The sequence below is a fragment of the Microtus oregoni genome, unplaced genomic scaffold (assembly GCF_018167655.1).
Source record: "Microtus oregoni isolate MIOR12 unplaced genomic scaffold, Mior012 000033F_ref0000390, whole genome shotgun sequence".
In the NCBI taxonomy this organism is placed as follows: domain Eukaryota; kingdom Metazoa; phylum Chordata; class Mammalia; order Rodentia; family Cricetidae; genus Microtus; species Microtus oregoni.
In genome coordinates, this window is record NW_024543092.1 from 2,357,774 (window position 1) to 2,379,700 (window position 21,927).

General features: G+C 36.5%; 1 protein-coding gene across 1 annotated transcript; it reads left to right on the plus strand.

Annotated features, from left to right (window-relative positions):
- The first annotated feature begins 17,412 nt into the window (after window positions 1–17,412).
- Window positions 17,413–19,183, plus strand: Gje1 (gap junction protein epsilon 1). The gene is made up of 3 exons (XM_041679959.1): window positions 17,413–17,451; window positions 18,127–18,309; window positions 18,788–19,183. Exons 1-3 carry the CDS (start codon window positions 17,413–17,415, stop codon window positions 19,181–19,183), a joined length of 618 nt encoding a protein of 205 aa, XP_041535893.1.
- The last annotated feature ends 2,744 nt before the right edge of the window (window positions 19,184–21,927 follow it).

Here is a 21,927-nt window from a genome sequence, read left to right on the forward strand (position 1 = left end):
CAGAAATCTCAAATAATTATAGTAAGTAGGATATTAATATAATCATCTCACATATGGCTTCATATCCTATCAGCTCCTGTACATCTACATCAGAAGATTTCTATTAATATTATGAAAAAAAATGAGAACATCCCAGTGCATAATGTGTAGAAATGAGTAGAAAATTTCATGCTAAACTTTCCTTACAAAAGGGGACAAAATATTTTATAAATTGGGTGTCCATAACAGGGAAAGGCGTGAATCAGCCTTCAAAGGCTAAATGTGCCTCAGGTTCATTATTATTCAAAGGAGTGAATTTCCCCTGGAAACATGTCACAAAGGAACAGGGAGCAGCTCTAATCATAGCTCAACAATTTAGTATGAGATTTTTAATTCTAGAATCTGAACTTTATGCACATAAGACTGCTTACGTAAACCAAAGTTCAATTTTAGAAACATTTCATAAATATCAATTAAAGGCATGCATTGTACAAAAGCAATTCAAAATATGATTCCATATTTCCAAATATTAAGCCGTTACAGGGTGTTTAGTTAAACTAGAAGCAATTTTCAAGTTTCCCCACACTAAGCATTTACAATCTCTAATTATGTGCAACATTTTAAAATGACACCAAATCGATGGCATAATGACAACAATTGATGGTAGGCAAGATTTATAATGATGAAAATTGCAATTAAGTCAAATACAAGCACCAACAAAAGAGATGCATTATGTACAGACATTTCAGTTTGACCTGCAGTAAATAATTTTACAACATTGGCCATATATACGCTCTACAGATATTTGATTTGCCAAACAAAGGAGAAAATCATTGAACTTTCACATATTTAAATTTGTATTATTTATCACAAGGAGAAATATGATTTTCTTATCAATAAATCTAAATAGTTCAGTTACGACACCTGAAGCATGATTAAATGAAGCACGATTAATAAAAACTCAGGGTCAGAGATTGGGGTTCAACCCAAAGATCCAAAAAACAAAACTTGACCTCAGTCTGAAATGGTGATCCTGCCTCCAGGAATCACAGAATGAGACTGTCTTTGAGAGTTGTCTCACCCTGTTTTATAATTCTTCTCTAGGGCTGGGATTAAAGGTGTGCACCACACTATTTCTATGGCCACTAATGTGACTACTGGGATTAAAGGTGTGTGTCATTGTGGTTACTGGGATTAAAGGTGTGTGTTTCCATAACCTGGTCTATAAAGTTGACCAGTGGTACTGTTGTTTTACTCTCTTCAGATCTTCAGGCAGTCTTTATTTATTAAAATACAATTGAGATGTCACTAACCTGCAACCACTGCTAACTTTAGATTTCTAAGAAATTCATATACCTCAACCTACCTTGGGATCAAAATTCTTCATTTGACAGTGGTAACTTGGGATTGCTTAAGATGAAAGCCCTCCAAAGCCATGTTTATTTACATGACAGATTGTCTCAGAATGAAAAGCCAAAATGGAAAATTTTCATCTTATGTCCCTTCAGGCTTAAGAAGTCCTAGGTAAAAATGGACTAAGAGTCCACTTTTGAATTACTGGAACTATTCTCGGTGATCAGAGTCCTAGAAGGTGATGTGGATCTGAGAGACTAGAAACAGTACCTCTTCTAGTCAACCTAATTGCTGAACACCTCAGTAGCCTAGATGTTGGCTTATGATTTCGAAACATAATGTCTTCACACATCCCTTCCTCTCTACACTACCTTCAGGGCCCTTCTTCATTTAATAGCTCTGACTCAGCAGACACAATTGTATTCAGGAACATCTGTAATGTAGATATCTTTTGAAGTAAAAGTACGAAACATTCCCAGACTCATTATGGTGGCAGAGTTTGTAGTCAAGGCACAGGAACATGATGACAATAAGGCATCTTAACAATTGTTTAACAACTGATGTTTCGAAGGGAAAGACTGTCAAGTCTCACAGAAAGCTAAACAGACGATGGGTGCATTCCGAATGGAGCATCTCCTCTCATTTGGACATGTACACACGCTTCTCAGGTAATATTTGGATCCCGAGTGTCTCCCAAAGGTTGGATACCCTGTGTGGCACTGGAAGGAAGTGGTAAAACTTTTAATAATTGGGACCTACTGGCAGGTCATCAAAGCAGCATGTCCTTGAAGGAGATTGTGAGACTCCTCCCACCTCCCTCTCAACTTCACCCACAGTGTTTTGTTTTGCTACAGAATTCCTCCAAAATGTGCTGCATCACCAGTCATGCAGAGGCTGGTCATAGGCTGAAATTTATGAACTGTGTTTCACAATAAATATTAAAAACTTATTTTCACAGATATTTATAACAGAAAGGAAAGCTGAGTAATCTGACATGAGGATATGTGTGCAGGATATTTTTTGAAGAATACTCTCAAGAATTGACTGCAGAAGCAAATGGGAAAGACTGGCCAAAGGAAGAAAACACCTCTGATATGGTTGTCACTGGGGTCCTGGTCAATACCAGGGGGAGCTCTAGAGTTGGGATAGTCCTTAAGTATTGCTCTGAACTAGGATTGGAATGGGACTGTATTAGCCTATTACTGGAACAAGTCCCCACTGGGGAAAGAGCTAAACTAGCATAACAATTTCTTGAAAGGTAGGGCTATACTCAGCAAAGGATGTAGCTGTCTGTGTCAGCAACAAGGAATTCCCAGCAGTAGTGAAATGGAGTGGAGGTGGAGAATCTTTAGCATTCACCACACTTGGACCAAATTACCCTCATCACACAGGAGTATTGTATTAGGCTTGGGTTTTTAATTCCTGTTGCCTGCTGCTTGAGAGATGATACAGATGGTGTTGGCCATATAAATATTTCTGGTTTTGCCCAACATAAAGCTAAAGAGTCTAGAATAGGATTCTAGAATAAGGACATAAAATCTTTCAGTTCAGTGTCACATTAGCAAAGGACCAACTTTTAAGTGGTGATCCCAAGAAACCAACAATAATATTTGTTCATCTGGTACTTATGTTCACATATGATACCAAACACTTTCTACAGACTATCTCATTTAATAATAATAGAAGTGCTAGAAGGTACATCATACAAGTTTTCCTATTGCCACCGATGGCATATTCAAAACCAGGAATAAGCACAATATGTAGATTTTGGTATAACCAGGAAATAGTGATATATTTAAATATAGAAGACTTTGACTGTCACGGATGTCAGTTTAACATTCCCTTAGCGGGGGGTTAGTTTTATGTAATACAATGGAAAACATACGAAACACTAACCTGTGCTCGATCTCCAGGACCCACATGGTGGAAAAAGAGAATCATCTTCTGAAAACTGTCCTCTGACCACCATACATATGCTATGGCAATTCATGCCCCACCTCTGTAAAAACAGCAAGTATACTGAAATAAATATATTAAAATTTTAATTTTGAATTAACTGAAGTTCCTATGTATGGTCCTCCAATAAAATTCTCCATTTGAAAAAAAAATAGTACATCCAAGAACAGACGATCAAACACTCAGAACTAGAAACAATTTGGTCATTTAAAATAAACAAATAAATATACAAGTAAACAAATAAGTAGAATTTGAAAAATACCTCTGCACCCTGTCATAATACTGACCATATAGCTCTTAACAATTCCAGGGAGCTCTGTTGAATTCCTCATTTTACTTCTAAGACAAATCTTCTCTATTATAAATATTTTTAAGTTACATTATATTTGTCCAGTGGTCACAAGTCCAGCAATCTTAATTCTTTGGCATACTACTGAGAACCACAAAATGAATCTGAAAGGGTTTCTGTTTAAGGAGAACTATGGAGCTAAGGACTAGATGTTTTGCTTTCAAAACTAGAAAATCACACCAATAACAGCAACCCTCCACTATCATTACTGCAAAAGCTTCAAATTGGGATCTTGGGGGTGGGGTGGGATGGGGGTAAGGGGAGATGGGGAGAGAAAAGTTAGAAGGTTAGGAGGTCGGGCCTTGGGAAAACAGGAGGATTGGGATAAAGGAAGGTTGGACAGGGGAGCACGGAACCACAATTCTTAGTTAAGGGAGCACTTTAGGGTGAGCAAGAGACCTGACCCTAGAGGGGCTCCCAGGTGCCCAAGCCGAGGTCCCCAGTTAGTTCCTTGGGCAGTTGAGGATAGGGAACCTGAAATGACCTTATCCTAGAGCAATACTGACGAATATCTTGCATATCATCATAGAACCTTCATCTGGTGATGGATGGAGATAGAGACAGAGACCCACACTGGAGCACTGGACTGAGCTCCCAAGGTCCCAATGAGGAGCAGAAGGAGGGAGAACATGAGCAAAGAAGTCGGGACCACGAGGGGTGCACCCACCCACTGAGACAGTGGAGCTGATCTATTGGGAGCTCACCAAGACCAGCTGGACTGTGACTGAAAAAGCATGGGATAAAACTGGACTCTCTGAACATGGCGAACAATGAGGGCTGATGAGACGCAAAGGACAATGGCACAGGGGTTTGATCCTACGTAATGTGATGGCTTTGTGAGAGCCTAGCCAGTTTGGATGTTCACCTTCCTAGATATGGACGGAGGTGGGAGGTCCTAGGTCTTACCACAGGGCAGAAAACCCTGACTGCTCTTTGGACTGGAGAGGGAGGGGGAAAGGAATGGGGGGGAGGGGGAGAAGGGTGGGAGGAGGGGGCATAGGGTGGGAGGAGGGGGAGGGAAATGGGAGGCTGGGAGGAGGTGGAAACTTGTTTTTTTTTTTCTCCTTTTCTCAAAAAAAAAAAAAAAAAAAAGAACCCGCAGAGAGAGCATTGCTGAACTTGCCTAAAAGTGAGATGGTCTTTCAGGGTTGCTGCTCATGAAAGAGTCTGCGAGACATTCTGCAGGACGCAAAAGACTCAACTGACTTTGGAATTTCCTGCTTCCTAGAAATGTCTTCTGGATACTATGGGCCTGTAGGCCGAAGATAAATGCCCCAATGGTACAGAGGAACTTTGGGTGACTGTCCAGGCAGCGAGATGTCTCTGTCATTTCTAGAGGTTTGGAAGTCGCTTACTTCTTGTTTACTTAGGTAATATTATATCCTTCTAGAGTCTTTGATGGAGTTGAAGAATGGTTAGTTATAGTTACAGTTTTCCTTTGTTATGGTAAAAGATAAAATAGATCTAAATATTATAATTGTAATTCTTGCTTGATAACTGTTTTGTTATACGTAATTTTACTATGTTAAACTTAAAGCCTTTCTGTTTTGTTTAAACAGAAAAAGGGGAAATGGTGTAGGAGGGTCATCTGTCTATGTGCTACTTTCATCGGTTAATAAAGAAACTGTCTTGGCCTTTTGATAGGCCAGCCCTTAGGTGGGTGGAGTAGACAGAACAGAATTCTGGGAGGAAGAAAGCACAATCAGGCAGACACCATGCTCCTCCTACCCAGGATGAATGCTGGTTAGACTCATGCCTGTAAGCCACAGTCAAGTGGCGATACACATTAATAGAGATGGGTTAATCAAGATGTGAGAGTTAGCCAGTAAGAGGCTAGAGCTAATGGGCCAAGAAGTGTTTAAATGAATACAGTTTCCATGTAATTATTTCAGGTAAAGCAAGCCGGGAGCCGGGCCGCAGCCTGCCTCGCCTTTCACTACAAGAAACCCTAACACAGTCTAGGTATCTCCATGAACTGAGAACGCAGAAGTCTGTTTAGGCAGATGAAAAGGTGCTCGGTTTGCCAAAATGAGTACAATAGAGGTGGAGACTAAAAGAAAGCACTCTAGAAACATGCAGAGATGTCTGCTGGAAGCTTCTACTGAGGACTGATACCATAGACGATAAACTAGACAGAGACTGAGAAAGAACCACCGTAGCTTCTACTCCCACACCCAGGCACAGATACAATAGCACATGCTTACTTTCCTCCACTCAGGATAGCCTCAGGAAGATCACAAACTCAAGGAAGCCCAGGCTACTGAATAGCAATGGCCTTTACCAAAACCAAAGAAAAACATTTGAAACACAAAGAACTAAAAGTGGTTTATATCCTGAGACAGTTTGTGTTCTCAGAATACAGAATACACTCTGTAAATATAGCCATGCACTGAAAACTACATTTGGGTCAATCAAGAGCCATTCATATCACAGTGCCCCCATAAGATGAGATCATCCTATGATATAGTCATGTTAACTAGTACACAGTAAATACACACTACACTGTTTGAACAATGACTAAATTGCACTGACTGTGTATGGATCAGAATGCATCTTGAGTCATGTGTGACTTTTACTTGGGAGAATTTTACTTTAGTTATGATTCTAAATTTTTCTACGCCAAAAGAAAATATAAATCTACCTTTGCAGTGTTTAATCCTTCAAAGTATTCATCAGAATCTAATAAGATAGTAGCATGCCGGAACAATTTACTACCACATTTAAAAGAAGACTATAAAGTTCAACAGCCAACAAAATAAAATTTATAATGCCAGGCAATCAGTTAAAAGTTACCAGGTTTATTAAAAGCTAGAACACATAATTAATATTGAGAAAATCAGTCACCAGAAACAGACCTATAAAGAAAAAACATGAAACAAGAAAATATATTAAACAGCTACTAAAATATATTGTTTGTTTAAGTGAAAAGACAAATACTAGAAAAGAAAGAGAATTCTTTTAAAAGTCCTAAATTCAACTTTTAAGCAGAACTGACACAGGAGTGCTGGTAAGCTTTTGCTTCATGAGCCACATGGTAATTATTTTAACTTCATGGACCACATAATTGCTGTTGGAGCAATTCAGCTCTTATTTTATACCAAAGAGCATCAAAAACAATATATAAATGTGTGGCTATAACAATGCTATAATAAAGCCCCTTTCACAAAGAATATATCAACTATACTGGTGACCTCTTCCTAGAGATAAAATATGTCTGAAATGAAAAATTCCAACCCCTGAGTCTATATGTTAACTATTTAAGATAACACATACTAAGAAAAAAAATAAAGATCAGCTAAGGTCCTTGTTTTCTGTTGCTATGACAGAGTGCAATACTTCCCCTTAGGGGGCTTTATTTCTCACAATTTCTGTTACTTCTGGTTAAACACTATCCAAAGCTGTTTCATGGAAAACTTCAAGGGGAAACATTTTGTAAGTTTAAAACTGAGAAACAGAATCACATAATGCTATCTTTCTTGCCCCGGTTCTTCCTGTTCTGTACATTCATCATCCCTCTGTTGGTGTACCTTATCTGCATATGCTATCATTATTTTAGTCATTTAGTGGCTGTCTATGCAACCAGATTGGTTATTGTGTCAATATCCCAGCACTTATGCTCAGAATAATGTCGCCATGGGCACCTAACACTAAGTCACATGCCTTCATCATTTCCCTCAGCTCATCCTGTCATCTAGATGATGAACTATCCCATGTAAAGAGGAGTGAGTACTCTACAATATTTTGACAGGAAGAATGACTACAAATTCATATTTTTTTCTGTTTGTTTGTTTTTCAAGACAGAGTTTCTCTGTAGTTTTGGAGCCTGTCCTGGAACTAGCTCTTCTAGACCAGGCTGGTCTCAAACTCACAGAAATCCACCTGGCTCTGACTCCTGAGTTCTGAGATTAAAGGCTTGTGCCATCACTGCCCAGCTTCATTCATAGAATTGTATCAGAAGATATAGTATCTAAATAGTATATATATATATACAATATATGATAGATATGAATATATCTAAGCTATATATTCATAGAACCTTTATCTGAAGGTATTGTTGAATTTTCTATTTGGTTAGAAATTATTATGAAAGTCTTACTTTCCCTACATTATAAATTTCTTCATAGACACTGTGTTTAAATACTATATCTAAGAAATACACAGTATGCAAGTGTTGGAACATTGTCCAAGAACGGAGTTGGTGAGAATTCTGAGTGCTTTTGAGAAAGCTCTAGGGAAACAAAAAAAAAAGAGTCTTATGACCTCAGTTTCTTCAAAAGAAGTAATTGTTCTTGAAATATACTTCCGTGTTCCTCCCAGGTGTAGAAGATGGGAGTGGTTTTACATCAGGTTATTCATTAGGCCTGGATATTGTTATTTGTTTATGTGTCTCCATGGAAAACACATTTTTGCTGTGTGAGTCTTGCCTGCTGCATACGGCTTGCCATTGTGATTCTATGTTTTACCCATCTGACTCTTCTTAACCTGTAGTGGCATTTCATTAGTGTTTTTAATAAATAAAGCCTGCCTGAGAATCAGAAAAGTGAAGTAGCCACACTGGCCAGTCTTACAGACCAGACAGTGGTGACAGACGCCTTTAATCCTAGTAGCCACACTAGATTGCCATAGAAACCAGACGGTAGCGGTGCACACTCTTAATCCCAGAACTAGAGAGGATTATAAAATAGGAGGAGACAGCTCTCAGTCACAGTCTCATTCTGAGATTCCTAGAGGCAGGTTTGCCATTTTGTGCCAAGGTGGTGGTAAGAACCAGTGGCTGGCTGTTTTGTTTTTCTGACCTTCAAGTTGAACCCCAAATTCTGTCTCTGAGGTTTTACTAATCATGTTTCATTAACCTTCAGAGTGTAAAATTGTCTATGCTCTGAATAAAGTTTACTACTATTAGAAGAGACTTTAGTCTGCCTCATTTTATCAGCTCCATTCCCCCAGGTCCCACTTTCTCTAGAACGATAAACATATGAGGAATTAGGTTCAGGTACTATCTGTGGTTTCAGAGTTCTGTAGTAGATAAGGTTGACTGATGGACCACAAACTGCATAAATTACAATGCACTTGGCTCACACAGCTACATGCTTGGTAGTCTAAAAGAATGCATCTGGCATCAGACACGGTACTTCATCCTATTCCAAAACATGGTGGAAAACCAAGCAAGTATGCCTGACACAGAAAGAGGAAACTGGACAGAGATTTGTCCTTATTATCCAATCCCACCCTCAAAAGACCTAACCCGCTCCCACTCACACAACAGGCATCCATCCATTTTCAAGGACAGAAGTCTCCATAACTAAATTATCTACTTAAAGTAATTTAAAGTACTGCCCCTTAACACTGTCACTAGTAATAAAATTTCATTGTGAGCTTTGGAGGGTATACTAAACTTGTAGAACTTATCACTGGGACCAAATCAAACAGTTTCTTGTGAATGTAACTGCAGTCCCCAATGGGGGGGGGGGTGATGAAGAGAACAAACAACACATTTAAGGAAGTAATAGTTCATGTTTTATTGGTACTCACTGAAAAACAAATTCACAAATTGATGCTGTTCAATAAGCTCCACACAGATGAGGAAATCCAGGCTTGGCAATTTTAGGGTTTTTCAGTGCAAGCAATGATTCAATATCATGTTTATTGATACAATACTCATGGGGGTTCTGTGGGCCTCCACAAATAATCCACAGTTTTGTCTACTTGGCATAATTTCTGATAAACTGATAGAATGAGGAATCCATCTCCAAAACAGGAGTTAAAATGTTAATTGAGAAACCAAGCACATACCAGACACTGCTCAAGGCAGTAAATCATTTGCTCCTTCAATCATCGCATCTCCATTAAGAGTTGTCTACCCATTTTAAAGATGGAGAAACTGAAACTAAAGACTGAACATAGAAACTTAAATAACAGCAACAGCAGGAAAGAGATATGGTCTCGGGTCTTCTGGATTTATATGCCATGTTCTCCTTGGAGTTCAATCCTACTAATGAGATATCCAAAAAGGAAGAGTCACATGTGTTATGAAGCTAGAAATCAGGCAGTGTAGGAATATTCAAAATACAAATACCCTGAAATGACAGAAAGCAGAGCCTTCTATTCTACTCTTAGAACAAAAAACTGCTGGTACCAAATGAATAACTGCCAATAAATCTCAAAAGTAGAGCAATCATTGCAACTATGGTAATAAATACGTAGACTCATAAAACCACAGAAATGTGAAATTACTTACAGATTGTAGTATCCAGTCCTGCCTTTTTGGAGAAATGGATGTGTACCTCCGAAGGTTAAATCATTTACCCAAAATAACATTGCTGTTATTGACCTTTCAATAACATACCAAATACCATTCTAGAAAATATAAATTATTCATGTAGGAAGACAAACCCAATTGTGGCAGATCAGAGATTTCAGAGAGATATGAATTGGTTAAGGACTGTGATTTATGAATCTAGGCAGCCATCCAGATTGCCTTATCTCAGCTGTCCTTCTGGGAAGCACACTATTGTGACTTCCTAAATTGATCTCTATTCTACCCCATTCAATGGTCATTGGCTATCATGTGCAAAAAAAGGGTAAATTACAGAGACACAATGCAAATACTGAAAGTCAAAAAATGTTAGAGGGAATTTATATTGAGATCATCTCCCCTTGTTTGCTAGAAACAGAATTATACAAGATAGTTCATAACCATACTCTGAAGGATTAAATACAAATCATGCCCCATTTTAAGCAAACCCTAAGCACTGCAATTTTACACACACACACACACACACACACACACACGCATGGACACACACACACAGCTGTCTACACATAGCCATACATTCTTTATTTAAGATTTATTTTTTCTGTATTTGAGTGTTTTGCCTGTAAGTGTATATGTGCACCACATGCAAGCAATACTCATGGTGGTTGTAAGAGTGCATCAGATCCCATAGAGCTTGAGTTGGAGTTCTAGGAACTGAACTACAGTCCTTTGAAAGAGCAGCAAGTTGTTCACCTAGCCATCTCTCCATGCCTGACCCACACAGTCTTCTATCCTTATAAGTTCTTTGAATTCAAGGGTTACCATGTTCCCATACACTCCAAACACCTTGCACTCATTCTTTTATCCTTCTAAGCCTTTGAATTCAAGGACGGCCATATTTCCATACATCCCAAACACCTTATAGACATATCAGCTGAAACTATAAATGTTCAATGTCTATTGAGAGGATAAATAAAATAAAAAATAAAAAGTGCTAAACAAGCACAAGAACACAGAACACTGTGTGGAAAGCAAAACACATAGCAAAGTACTTTTTTATTTTCAGGGATTTTGAACGGTTTGAGAAATAATTGTATTTATTTAAGGTGGACATGAAACATAGTGTTCTCATGTGTGCATATTTTATTAATTATGGTGAAACTTACTATTGTATCTATCCCTGCCTATATCACTGGTGTGTATTAACAATTTATCCTGTTGGAAATGTTTAATTTCAACATTGTTGTCTGTAGCTGCATTGCTAGTAGATCACTTGGCAGAGTGGACACTGTGGCCTGTCACTATACCTTCCCTTTCACATACCCCCACTGGCAGCCACCATACCACTGTCTGTTTCTATATTTGATCACATCAGATTTCATATACAAGAGTGTTTATCATCCTGTGCCCAGTTGAAAGCTTGATTTACGTCATATGGATCCTCCATTATTATCCAGATGGTAGCAAGTGAAAGGGTCTTTCATTCTTTTAAAATCTGAACGTTTTACACGTGTGTTTGTGTGTGTGTGTATGTATGTGTGTGTGTGTTTCTGTGTGTGTGTGTGTGTGTGGTGTGTGTGTGTGTGTGTGTGTGTGTGTGTGTGTGTAGTGGTAGTGGTGGTGGTGGGCCTTAGATTGATACATATCATTTTATTGTGGATAATGCCACAGTGAGCATGGGCACGCAGAGAACCTTGGGAGAAATTAACTTCACTTGTTAGGATGTGTGTTACAGCAGTTCTGTTTTTAAAGGACATTCATACTGTTTTCCATAATGGCTGTGCCAATTTGCATACCCATCGACAGCGAATAGGGGCTCCCTTATATCCATACATTTGCTGACATCATCACCATTCTGAAACGTATGAGGTAATATTTTACCTTGGTTTTGGCTGGCAGTTCCTTGATCATGAAAAGTGCTGGGCACCTTTTCACTTGTCTTTAACCATTTAAGGCATGGTCTAAATAGTTCCTTTGTTCTTTCTTTCATTCAAGTATTTTGGTTATTTGGTTATGCAACCTTGAGTTTTGCATGCTCTTTCTATACTTCAGGTGTTATTCCATTAACAGATACGCAATCTGAGTGCACTTTTCACACTGCAGCTTATGCTCTAGTTTGGCTAATTGACTCTTTTGCAGTAGAAAGAGTTGCACTCTGATATGCTACCACTTTCTGGTTTTGCTTCTATTGCCAGTCTTTAGAGTTACATCTAAAATTCCTACCAAAGAAGTTTTCTTCAGCTACCTTCTGGCAATTTTACAGTTTCATATAAAGACTTAGTCTTTAAGCCCATGTATGTTTGTTTTCATATGTCTAAGATAAGGGCCCAGTCTCTTTCCTGCCATGCATAGGTACCCAAGTTTCTCACTCACAGCAGAGGCTACTGTTACTACATTTAATTTGCTTGGTGTCCATCTGAAAGATTGGCATGTGTAAACCCACCTCCATGTTCTCCATTCTATTCCATTACTTTCTATGTCTTTTTTTTAATGCCAATTCATGTCACTGTTTTGATTATTAATGTTTTGAATACATTTTGAAATCAGGAAGTATGCTTATAGCTGTGTTTCTCTTGCTACAGACTACTTTGGCATTTAGTGGGTTTGGTCAAACAGTTACATAATTGGGTGTTTTTCTTTTTAATCTGACTGAGATTACACAAAATCTGCACACCAATTTGGGTAGTGTGATTATTTCAGTTCTGGGAAGCCAGGAACGAAGGAGCAGCCTCCGCCTATAAATTGGTGGACCAGTGTGAGCTTACTACATCCACATAAAACCTGAGAGAGCTTAATAAGGAATTCTGGACACAAAAGAACAGAGTTTAGCACAGCTTCTTGGTAGCCACATTTTTTTTTCAGATGGGCTCTGTTTGAATATTTGCCTGTCATTGGATATGTAGTTGACAAAATTTTTTCCCTTCTGTAGGCTATTTCTTTGTAAAAATAAAGGTGTGCTTTGTATTGCAGAAGCTTTGTGGTGTCATGAGGCCCCATTTGTTTTTTTATTAATGGTTGATCTAGTGTCTGTACTAGCACTGTTCTGTTCGTAAAGTCTAGATGATGAATTCAAGGCTCTTCCCCAATTTCTCTTCAATCAGCTTCAATTTATCTGGTTTTATGTTGAGTTCTTTGACCCACTTGGAGTTGAGTTTTGTGCAGAGTGGTAAGGATAAATCATGCACTCATCCAGTTTCATCAGCATCATTTGTTGAGGACACTCTTTTTGTGTATTTCTGATTTCTTTATTAAAAAAATCAGGTGTTCATTGCTGTGTGGATTCATATCTGAGTTTTCAATTTGATTCCATTAATCAATGTGTCTGTTTCTGTGCCAATACTATGCTGTTTTTATTACTATAGTTTGGTGATAGAACTTGAAAGTGGAGGTGGTGAGACCTCCAGTAGTTCTTTTATTATTCAGTAATGTTTTAGCTACCCTGAGATTTTTCTTTCCATATGAAGCTGAAAATTATCCTTTCAATATTTGTGAAGACTTGTGTTGGAATTTGATGGGAATTATATTCCCATTCCTACATATCTTATTTTGTCATTACTACATTGTACAGACTAAGCAGGTTATATTTATTTATTCAGGAATATGTGTGTATGTATGCATGTGTATGCATGTAACAGCAATTAAATAAAAAAGAGGCCATGAATTTGAAAAATAGCAAGAGGGGGAAGACATGGCAGAGTTTGGAGGAAGGCAAATGAAGGGGAAATTATATAATTATAATATCAAAATATAGAAGAAGAAATCTGTGTCATTATATGTAATCCTTGTAATATATTTATGACTCCAATCTGCTAATAAATTATTTTTCTTAATTTTATTTATTTCTAACATTTCATTTATTCTTTGACAATCTCTAAAATACCTCTAATGCATATTCATGATGTTCATACACCTATTCTTCTCTTTCTCTGAATCCCCTCCCATTCCCTCTAGAAATTTCTTTCAAACACTTTTCCATTGATCTTTCCTGTGCATATACATCCCCTGAGTTAATTAGGTTTGTTTCACATGCATGGATGTGCGGCTGTTGAGTGGATCAAAGACAACTCACCTGTGGATGCTCCTGAAGGAAGATGATCCCTCTTCCCTAGCAGTTCTTAATTTTGTAAAGCTCCTCCCCTAATGCTAGCATATCATAGGAAGGTGTGATGTCTATGCTAATTAAGGTATCAACATGATAATATTATACACAGCATGTTTGGAGACACTTTTTTCCTTTTTACAAGAGCTTAAATTCAATTGCTACTTGCCCTTCAAAGGTGTGGTAACCTCCATTAAAAATACTAGAGTATGTGATAAACGACAATAGTTACATGATATTTACAAACTTACTTCCAGATGCTAATATATAATACATCTTACCTGTTGTTATTTCTTTCAATCCTTTCTTAGGCTCTACACAAAATTAGAGGCTTTGTCTTTTCTAGGCTAGAGCAGAAAGGGTTAAATGTTTCAGAATCACACAGACATTTCATGACATAAGGGGATCTTTAATTTGTTCACTTACCACACACTGCATAAAGAGGAACACTCACATGATGTTGAAAAACAACAGTTGTCTGGTGGTGTGGGAAGTCCTTCTGTGTATGCTTTGCTTTTATTGGGTAATGAATAAAGAAGCTGCTTTCAGACAATGGCTTACAGAATATAGCCAGGCTGGAAGATACACACACACACACACACACACACACACACACACACACACACATATATATATATATATATATATATATATATATATATATATATAGAGAGAGAGAGAGAGAGAGAGAGAGAGAGGTCATGGAGACGCCAGAGGGAAAAGATGTGATCTGCCTTCTGGAACCTTGCAGGTAGGCCACAGGCCTCATGGTAAAATATAAAATAATAGGAATGGATTAACCAAAGATATAAGAACTAGCTAGCAATACACTTAAGTGATTGGCCAAAAGTGATTTAAATAATATAGTTTCTGTATGATTATTTTCGGGAGTCTGTACAGCCAGGAAACAAACAAGTAGCTCTACAACAAACTGGCACTCCAACTTAGACTAATTAAATCCACATAAAACCTGAGAGGGCTTGGAAAGGAATACTAGACACTAAAAAACAAAGTTTAGCTGCAGATTTTTTCAGATGGGCTCTGCTTCCTGGTGGCATGCTGCAGCTCCTTTAAGAGAGGTCTTCCTGATTCAACAGTAGCAAGAAGAAAAAAAAAACTGCATGGTTTCTAAATAGCATTTTCCTGGTCCATATTTCCAGCACAAACTCTGACTCTTTCAGGAGAACAAACATTTAAATGTGGTTTGTGATGCACATACATATATGCAAGCAGAACATTCATAAACATAAAAAATAAATCATGTTTAAACAATGTAATAGCTAAAGAATTGCTAGTATTGCTTTAAAGAACTAGATCTTGATCAGATTGTATGACTTCTGGTTCCCTGGTTTTCTTCTGGAAGACAATAGTGAAGGAAACCATTTGACTTTTAACACAACTACTGTTTTCCCAATTGAAAGGGGAAGACACTTTTAGCCAAGAGCAGAGTGTAGAGTTATAGGCCATTGAAGAGCTACAAACTATAGTTAGCTGTGGATCTGGGAACCATTTCAGTTAAGCAATAAAGTCACCAACTGGCAATATTTTCCCATGTGAAATTTCAAAATCTTTGTGCAGCAGTGATGGCTATATTCTCTTGCTCTTCCATGCTTGGAGGAGAAGTGTTGATGGCCCTTGGGTCCATTTCATTGTTTTATGTAGCTATTGAATAAAAGAAGACATTTACCTTCGTATCTCAGACTCCAGAACAAGAGGAGTCATAGCTAAGCCATATCCAGCTTACGTCTGCTATTAGACAGGAGGCTTAGCATCCTAGAATAACAGTGAAAACAGTGAGAGAAATTAATATTTATGATAGAATATTCAAAAAAGAATACAAAGTTGAATATAATTTTTCCTTCTTTTTGTACCCATACCTCTGTCACACAACTTCAGATGAAAAGGAGAAGCTATTCGCTCATCCGGGCTATCATGTCTTGTGTTACATAATATAACATTAACAAACATGCACCCTGTAGATGCCTAAGCACTGCCTGACCTGTATTTCTAGGAACCCGCATGCAAAGGAACCCAGATGTTCCCTCAATAAACAACCCTAGCAACTGTCATATGTGTGAGACCGCTCTCCTAAGAAGTGCTCTTACCTGTTGGGTTCACCATCCCTTTGGAAGCTAAGAGTGAATATATAACATTTATTGACCAGGACTTTCCCCTTGTAAGCAAGTACCCACAGCTTGCTTACAGGATGCTATAATTCAAAAATGTATGACATTATATGTATTTAACTAACATTATTTATTATTGCACAAAGATAGAATAAAAAACAAGATTCCTTTCACAGAAATAATTGTAAGAGCTTTTACACTTCTCTTTCTAGGAAGGAATTTAAGTATACCTATACTCTGATTCTGAAGAGATAAGAATATGAGAGTTTTTTTATTTGAGGAATCATTAAGTTGCTCATTTTGGTTGTTCCTATTAACACAGCACTCTTATTCAAGAATGTCACTGCCTTTGCCCATTGGTTACAACTATATATAACATTATCGCTTCTCCACTGTTGGATAAAATAAACAGTTTGACGTTAAGTCTTCAGGATATCACAAGAGAAAGAAAGGTGAGTAAAGGAAATAGATATGATCCATTATTGGCTGTGTGCTATTATTGATCTACAGAGAATAGACCAATACCAATTGGTTTAGGTAGGAGTAGTTATTTCTCTTTCTAGGTCCATGCTGGACCTCAGTATCTATAACAATATCTATTGGATAATGTCTCTACTAAAAGACAAAAGGAAAAGATAGCTATGATTCATGCTAAACCCTAGTCTTATCTTGATTATTGTCCCACATATGAATCCTTAGGAAACCTAATTGCCTCTTTTTATGTCTGTTGCAAGTATTCAGCAAAGAGATACATATCACAACACACTAATAATACTCAGGTTTGGAATAATCACCATACATCCGTGTTTGCAACTTCTTAGACCTCTTAGAAATTAGCAATAATATGTTGTAGAAGTGAATTAGAAAATATCAGTAGTGTTTCCATGTGCTTTATGACATACCAAACAGCAATCCGAAGTACACAGTGTGCCGATTTACGTCTAAGCAACTCTCAAGAGATTGCAGGGCCCCTGAGTGCTCAGGGCATCTGTCTGCTAGCCTGCTTTGCTGACTGACTGGCTGGCTTTGCTGATCTTGCAAGCCAAGGGATTATTAGATTGACCACATGCCCTCTGCTTTTGTTTCTTTGTTTTTTGTTTTATTTGGAGATGGAGACAGGAAAGTTGACTAGGGCTCCAGAGATCTGAGGAAAAACGAAAGAAACAGGAGGAGGGAAGAGAAATTTGCAGAGATAGGTGGTTTCTGTTATACAAGTCAAGAGAGAATGTAAAGCAAACTAACAACATAGTTTAACAATAGCCCACAGGGATGCCAAGATAACATCTTCTGGAAAATGTCTCTAAACTACATCAAGAACTTCTACGAAGGGTGTGTAAGTAACAAACAAGAAATTCAATTGTACAAATTTTTGTCTGTGTATTTTTAACCTCATTGGCATATGTGTTGATGGGCAAATTAACTGTACATTTACAAAGAAAAATAACTTACATAACAACCATGTGCTGTAAAATAGTCTGAATTTAAAATTATAGATAGATTAATCCTGGAGATGCTTTTATCCATTGATGCTTTAAAGTAGCTCACACTCTTAATTCAATATTAAGTATGGAAAGCAAAAAAAAAACCTAAGTAAATACTGTTCTGTCATTTTGATAGTGTTTATCCTAAGAGTAATATTGTATTATAATCTAATCTTCCAATAGGGGCAATCAGACATTGTAAGATTTCTGGTTTTATTTCAAAGAGATTACATGAGGAAGAAATATTCATTGAATTGAAAGCTATTTAAAATGTTTCAAAACTTCCCTGTTTGATTGCCAATAGAGCCTGGTTTGACTACTGCATTCTATAATTGAAGAGTAAAGCAGCACAGAACTCTTGCAGGGTCTACAGTCAATTTGACAATCTAAAGCATCTGTTTTACTTCAAAGCTTCTCAGACCTTAATATTTTAAAGTACTTTTTGATGTGATCATAAAAATATCCTTCAAAATATCCTTTCCAAATGTCCCTTTTCCAATCCAGTTTGTCCCTTCCAAAACCAACAGGTTAAACCTCCAACTGTGGTCGGCCAGTTCCACACCCTCTTCTTCGGCTCTGTGAGGATGTTCTTCCTTGGAGTGCTGGGCTTTGCAGTTTACGGGAACGAGGCTTTGCATTTCAGCTGTGAGCCAGACAAAAGAGAGATAAATCTGTTCTGTTACAATCAGTTCAGGCCAATAACTCCCCAGGTAAGTGTTCCAGTGTGGATGCAAACATTGACTCCCCAGCACATATAGATTTTTTTTTCTCCTATAGTTTTGAGAATTACTCTTTCATTGGCTGAATCTTTGAGAAAATGTAACTTGAGGTCCGTAAAAAGTACATTCAAATTCAGTAATCTGTTATTTATCGGTATATTGAGCATAAAGACATTAAGCAGCTATTACAATCAGATAATTCATCATTATCATTAGTGAGTAGGCAGTGATAGTAAAATATGATCATGTTTTCCAATTGCCATATGTTTAGAGTTCTAAAATCTTAGAAAATAATTGATGTATGTAAACACTACTGCATTTGTTTATTTTCATTTGTTTATTTTCATTTTTATAAAGCATTTATGAAACTTAGAATTTTTAGGTTAGCCCTTTCTGAATCTGTGAATTTTCCATGTGTTTTGGTGACATGTTTATTTAAGTTGACTAAAATAGTTCTGATATACTTTAGGTGTTCTGGGCATTACAACTAGTGGTTGTCCTGCTTCCTGGAGCTATTTTCCACCTTTATGCTGCATGTAAAAGCATCAATCAAGAATGCATTCTTCAAAAGCCCGCGTACACTGTGAATTACATCCTCTCGGTCTTGTTAAGGATCAGCCTGGAGGTGGGGGCATTTTGGCTTCAGATTCACCTCTTTGGCTTCCAGGTGAAGCCTCTATACTTGTGTGATGCTGAATCTCTTGGTAAAAAAATAAATGTTGTAAAATGCATGGTTCCAGAACACTTTGAAAAGACTATTTTTCTCATTGCAATGTACACCTTTACTGTAATCACCATGGTATTGTGTGTTGCTGAGATTTTTGAGATCATATTCAGAAGATCATGCTTCCTATTTAAACAATGACATGGTTGATTGCCTAAAGTCATGCAATAATTCCTATCAATTTTTATGTTTAGTCTTCTCATCAAGTATCTGAATTCCATATGTTCTATAAATTTTGATGTATCTGTAGTTTATGTATAATATAAATAGATAACAAGTTCTAAACTAGGTGTTTTTGAGCAAATATTTCCCGTTTTTATTTTATCACTTATTCTATGACAATGTACACATAAGACTAATGATAATTCATTTTTAAAATAGTGATTTTGAAAGCTTCTCTCATAAACAACATTTTAGGTGAATGCATTATTTTGTGACGAAAGAAACTTCTTACCTCTGCTAGAGACTGGAAATTGATGTTCAGAGTTGTTATGTTATGTTCAGAAGGTCACTCAACCAAACTAGAATCTGGGTCTTCTCTATCCATTAAACTATAGAGTTTAAACTTTAAGGACATAATTATCTTTGCATTTGTGGAAAATATAATTTTAAAAACATTTAAAAATATAATTAATTAAAAGTCACTATATAGCTTTATCACTAACTCTGAGGTAATGAACAACTGAATCTTTAATAGTGAACTTATTTGTTTTCCCAATATATTGTTTTCCAAAAATTTTAATATTAAATGATCATGGAGATAGTTAAATAATAAATTAGAGCTGCTGTAAATAACACTGTGCATGGCTTCCTTGTTTTCTGTTGTGCCTATACAAACCCTGATTTTGTATAACTTCCATATTTAAAGTGTTTACATTAAATTATAATTCCTCAATGATTTTGAAATTATCCCATAGGTAATTTTACAGAAAATCAGTGCATTCTATTTGTCTTTATTTCCAACAACTGTCCTCATTAATGTCATTTAAAAATATTTATGTCCTATTGTTTTATGCTGGTATTTTAGTAAGGAACCATACATAGTCTATCAAATATTGAAATTGTGGATTTTATTAAGCACCATTTAGCCTGTTTGATGTTACAAATTCCATTTTAGGAATTTAAATCTTGTGCCACATAAAAGCATAGAAGAAAATCCAACTTAGTTCCACTCAGCAAATAGCTTCTGAGGACCCATTATTTCATATGTACTACATTGCTAGGTCAAATTTAAAAACAAAACAACTTGGTACCCAAAGTTGTTGGGTGCTGCAGCGATAAGTCAAGAGAGTGGTGACCTGAAATAATGCAAGTAAATTGTAAATAAAATAAAGAATAAGATGATGAGAAAAATGTCTACGTATTTGAGAAATCACTGACAAATTTACATTAATCCATGGACTAAGAAAGAACTGGCATCAGAAGCTAAAAGGTAGTATAAACCAAATAATAATGAAAACAGTTTATTGAAATTTGTTACAAGAATTAAAGACAAGAGAAACTGATAAAATACACAAACCATAAATATTCTTAAATTTATTACATAAATTAAGATGTAAGCCCTTTTCTTGAAGAAAACTCCAGACCCAGCTGGCCTCTCTGGTCAAATTCACCAAATGTTTAAGAAAGAGATACAATTACAAAATTTCTTTAGGAAGAAAGACAAAAGAACCTCCCAGCTTCCTGGGCAATATTGTGTCAGAACAAGTAGAAAATATTCCCATTTTGTATAAAGAGAGTAGCATACCATAATTTTGTTATTGAAATTTCCTAGAAAAAATATATTAGCACACATATTCCAACTATGTATGTATAGATAGAATATGTGCAGGTTGAGTTTATCCTGGGAGTGACAGATCATTCAAACACTTAAAAGACAATTAATGTAGTTGAACTGTATTAAAAGAAGAAATCACATAGTCATCTTAATAAAAGCATTTGATTAAATTTAACAGTCATTTCTAATGAAATAAAAAACCCAAACATTTTACTTAATAAGAACATTATCTGAATTTAATTTTAAAAAAATATAAAGTAGTATTAGGAAATACCCCATAATATTGAAAAGAATGAACAATTCCCCCCATGATTTGGACAAAGAGAAGCATTTCCACTTTTCCTGTTTTGGGCTAAATTTGAATTGTAGTTCACTAAGAGAAAAACAGATAGATAGATAGATAGATAGATAGATATAAATATAGATGTATTCTTGATAATCTCATGAGTAAATTCAATAAAACCAAATAAAAGATACAAGGATTGGAAAAGAACAAATATCAGCTATATAAACAGTACACAGCAAATTCTAAAACATAAAAACCCTAAAATAATAATAAAATGCAAAAACCCCATGCTTTAAAACAGTAAAATATCTAAATTTGCAAAAGTATTTCCATTTATAATATACTGAAAATATCAGGAAACACATTGGAAAAATTCACACAGTATTTGCTAGATAGGTACAATAAAAATAATGCAATAATCCTGAAAGAAATTAAATTAGATAAATAAAACATAACTGTGTTGATAGCCTTAATCACTTAGAACTTTTGGTGATTCACATAGAACTATAAATTCAATATTTTTGTGAATACCTTCAAGTAGAATCTAAATTTTATTGAAAATACAAACAAAAACACATGATAGAATAAATTTCGTAAAAGGAAAAAGTCCTTTATTTAAGTACAATAAGCCATGATGTGGGATTCCCCTCTGTATGCTGTGAATACCACTGGTTAGTAAAGACACTGTCTTAGGCCTGTGCAGAGCAGAATATAGGTAGGTGAGAAAGATAACTGAATGCTGGCGCCTTCTTTGCCAAGGAGAAGCCATGGTGCTGCAGCCAGAGACAAACATGCCAAAACTTTGCCAGTAAGCCACAGCTA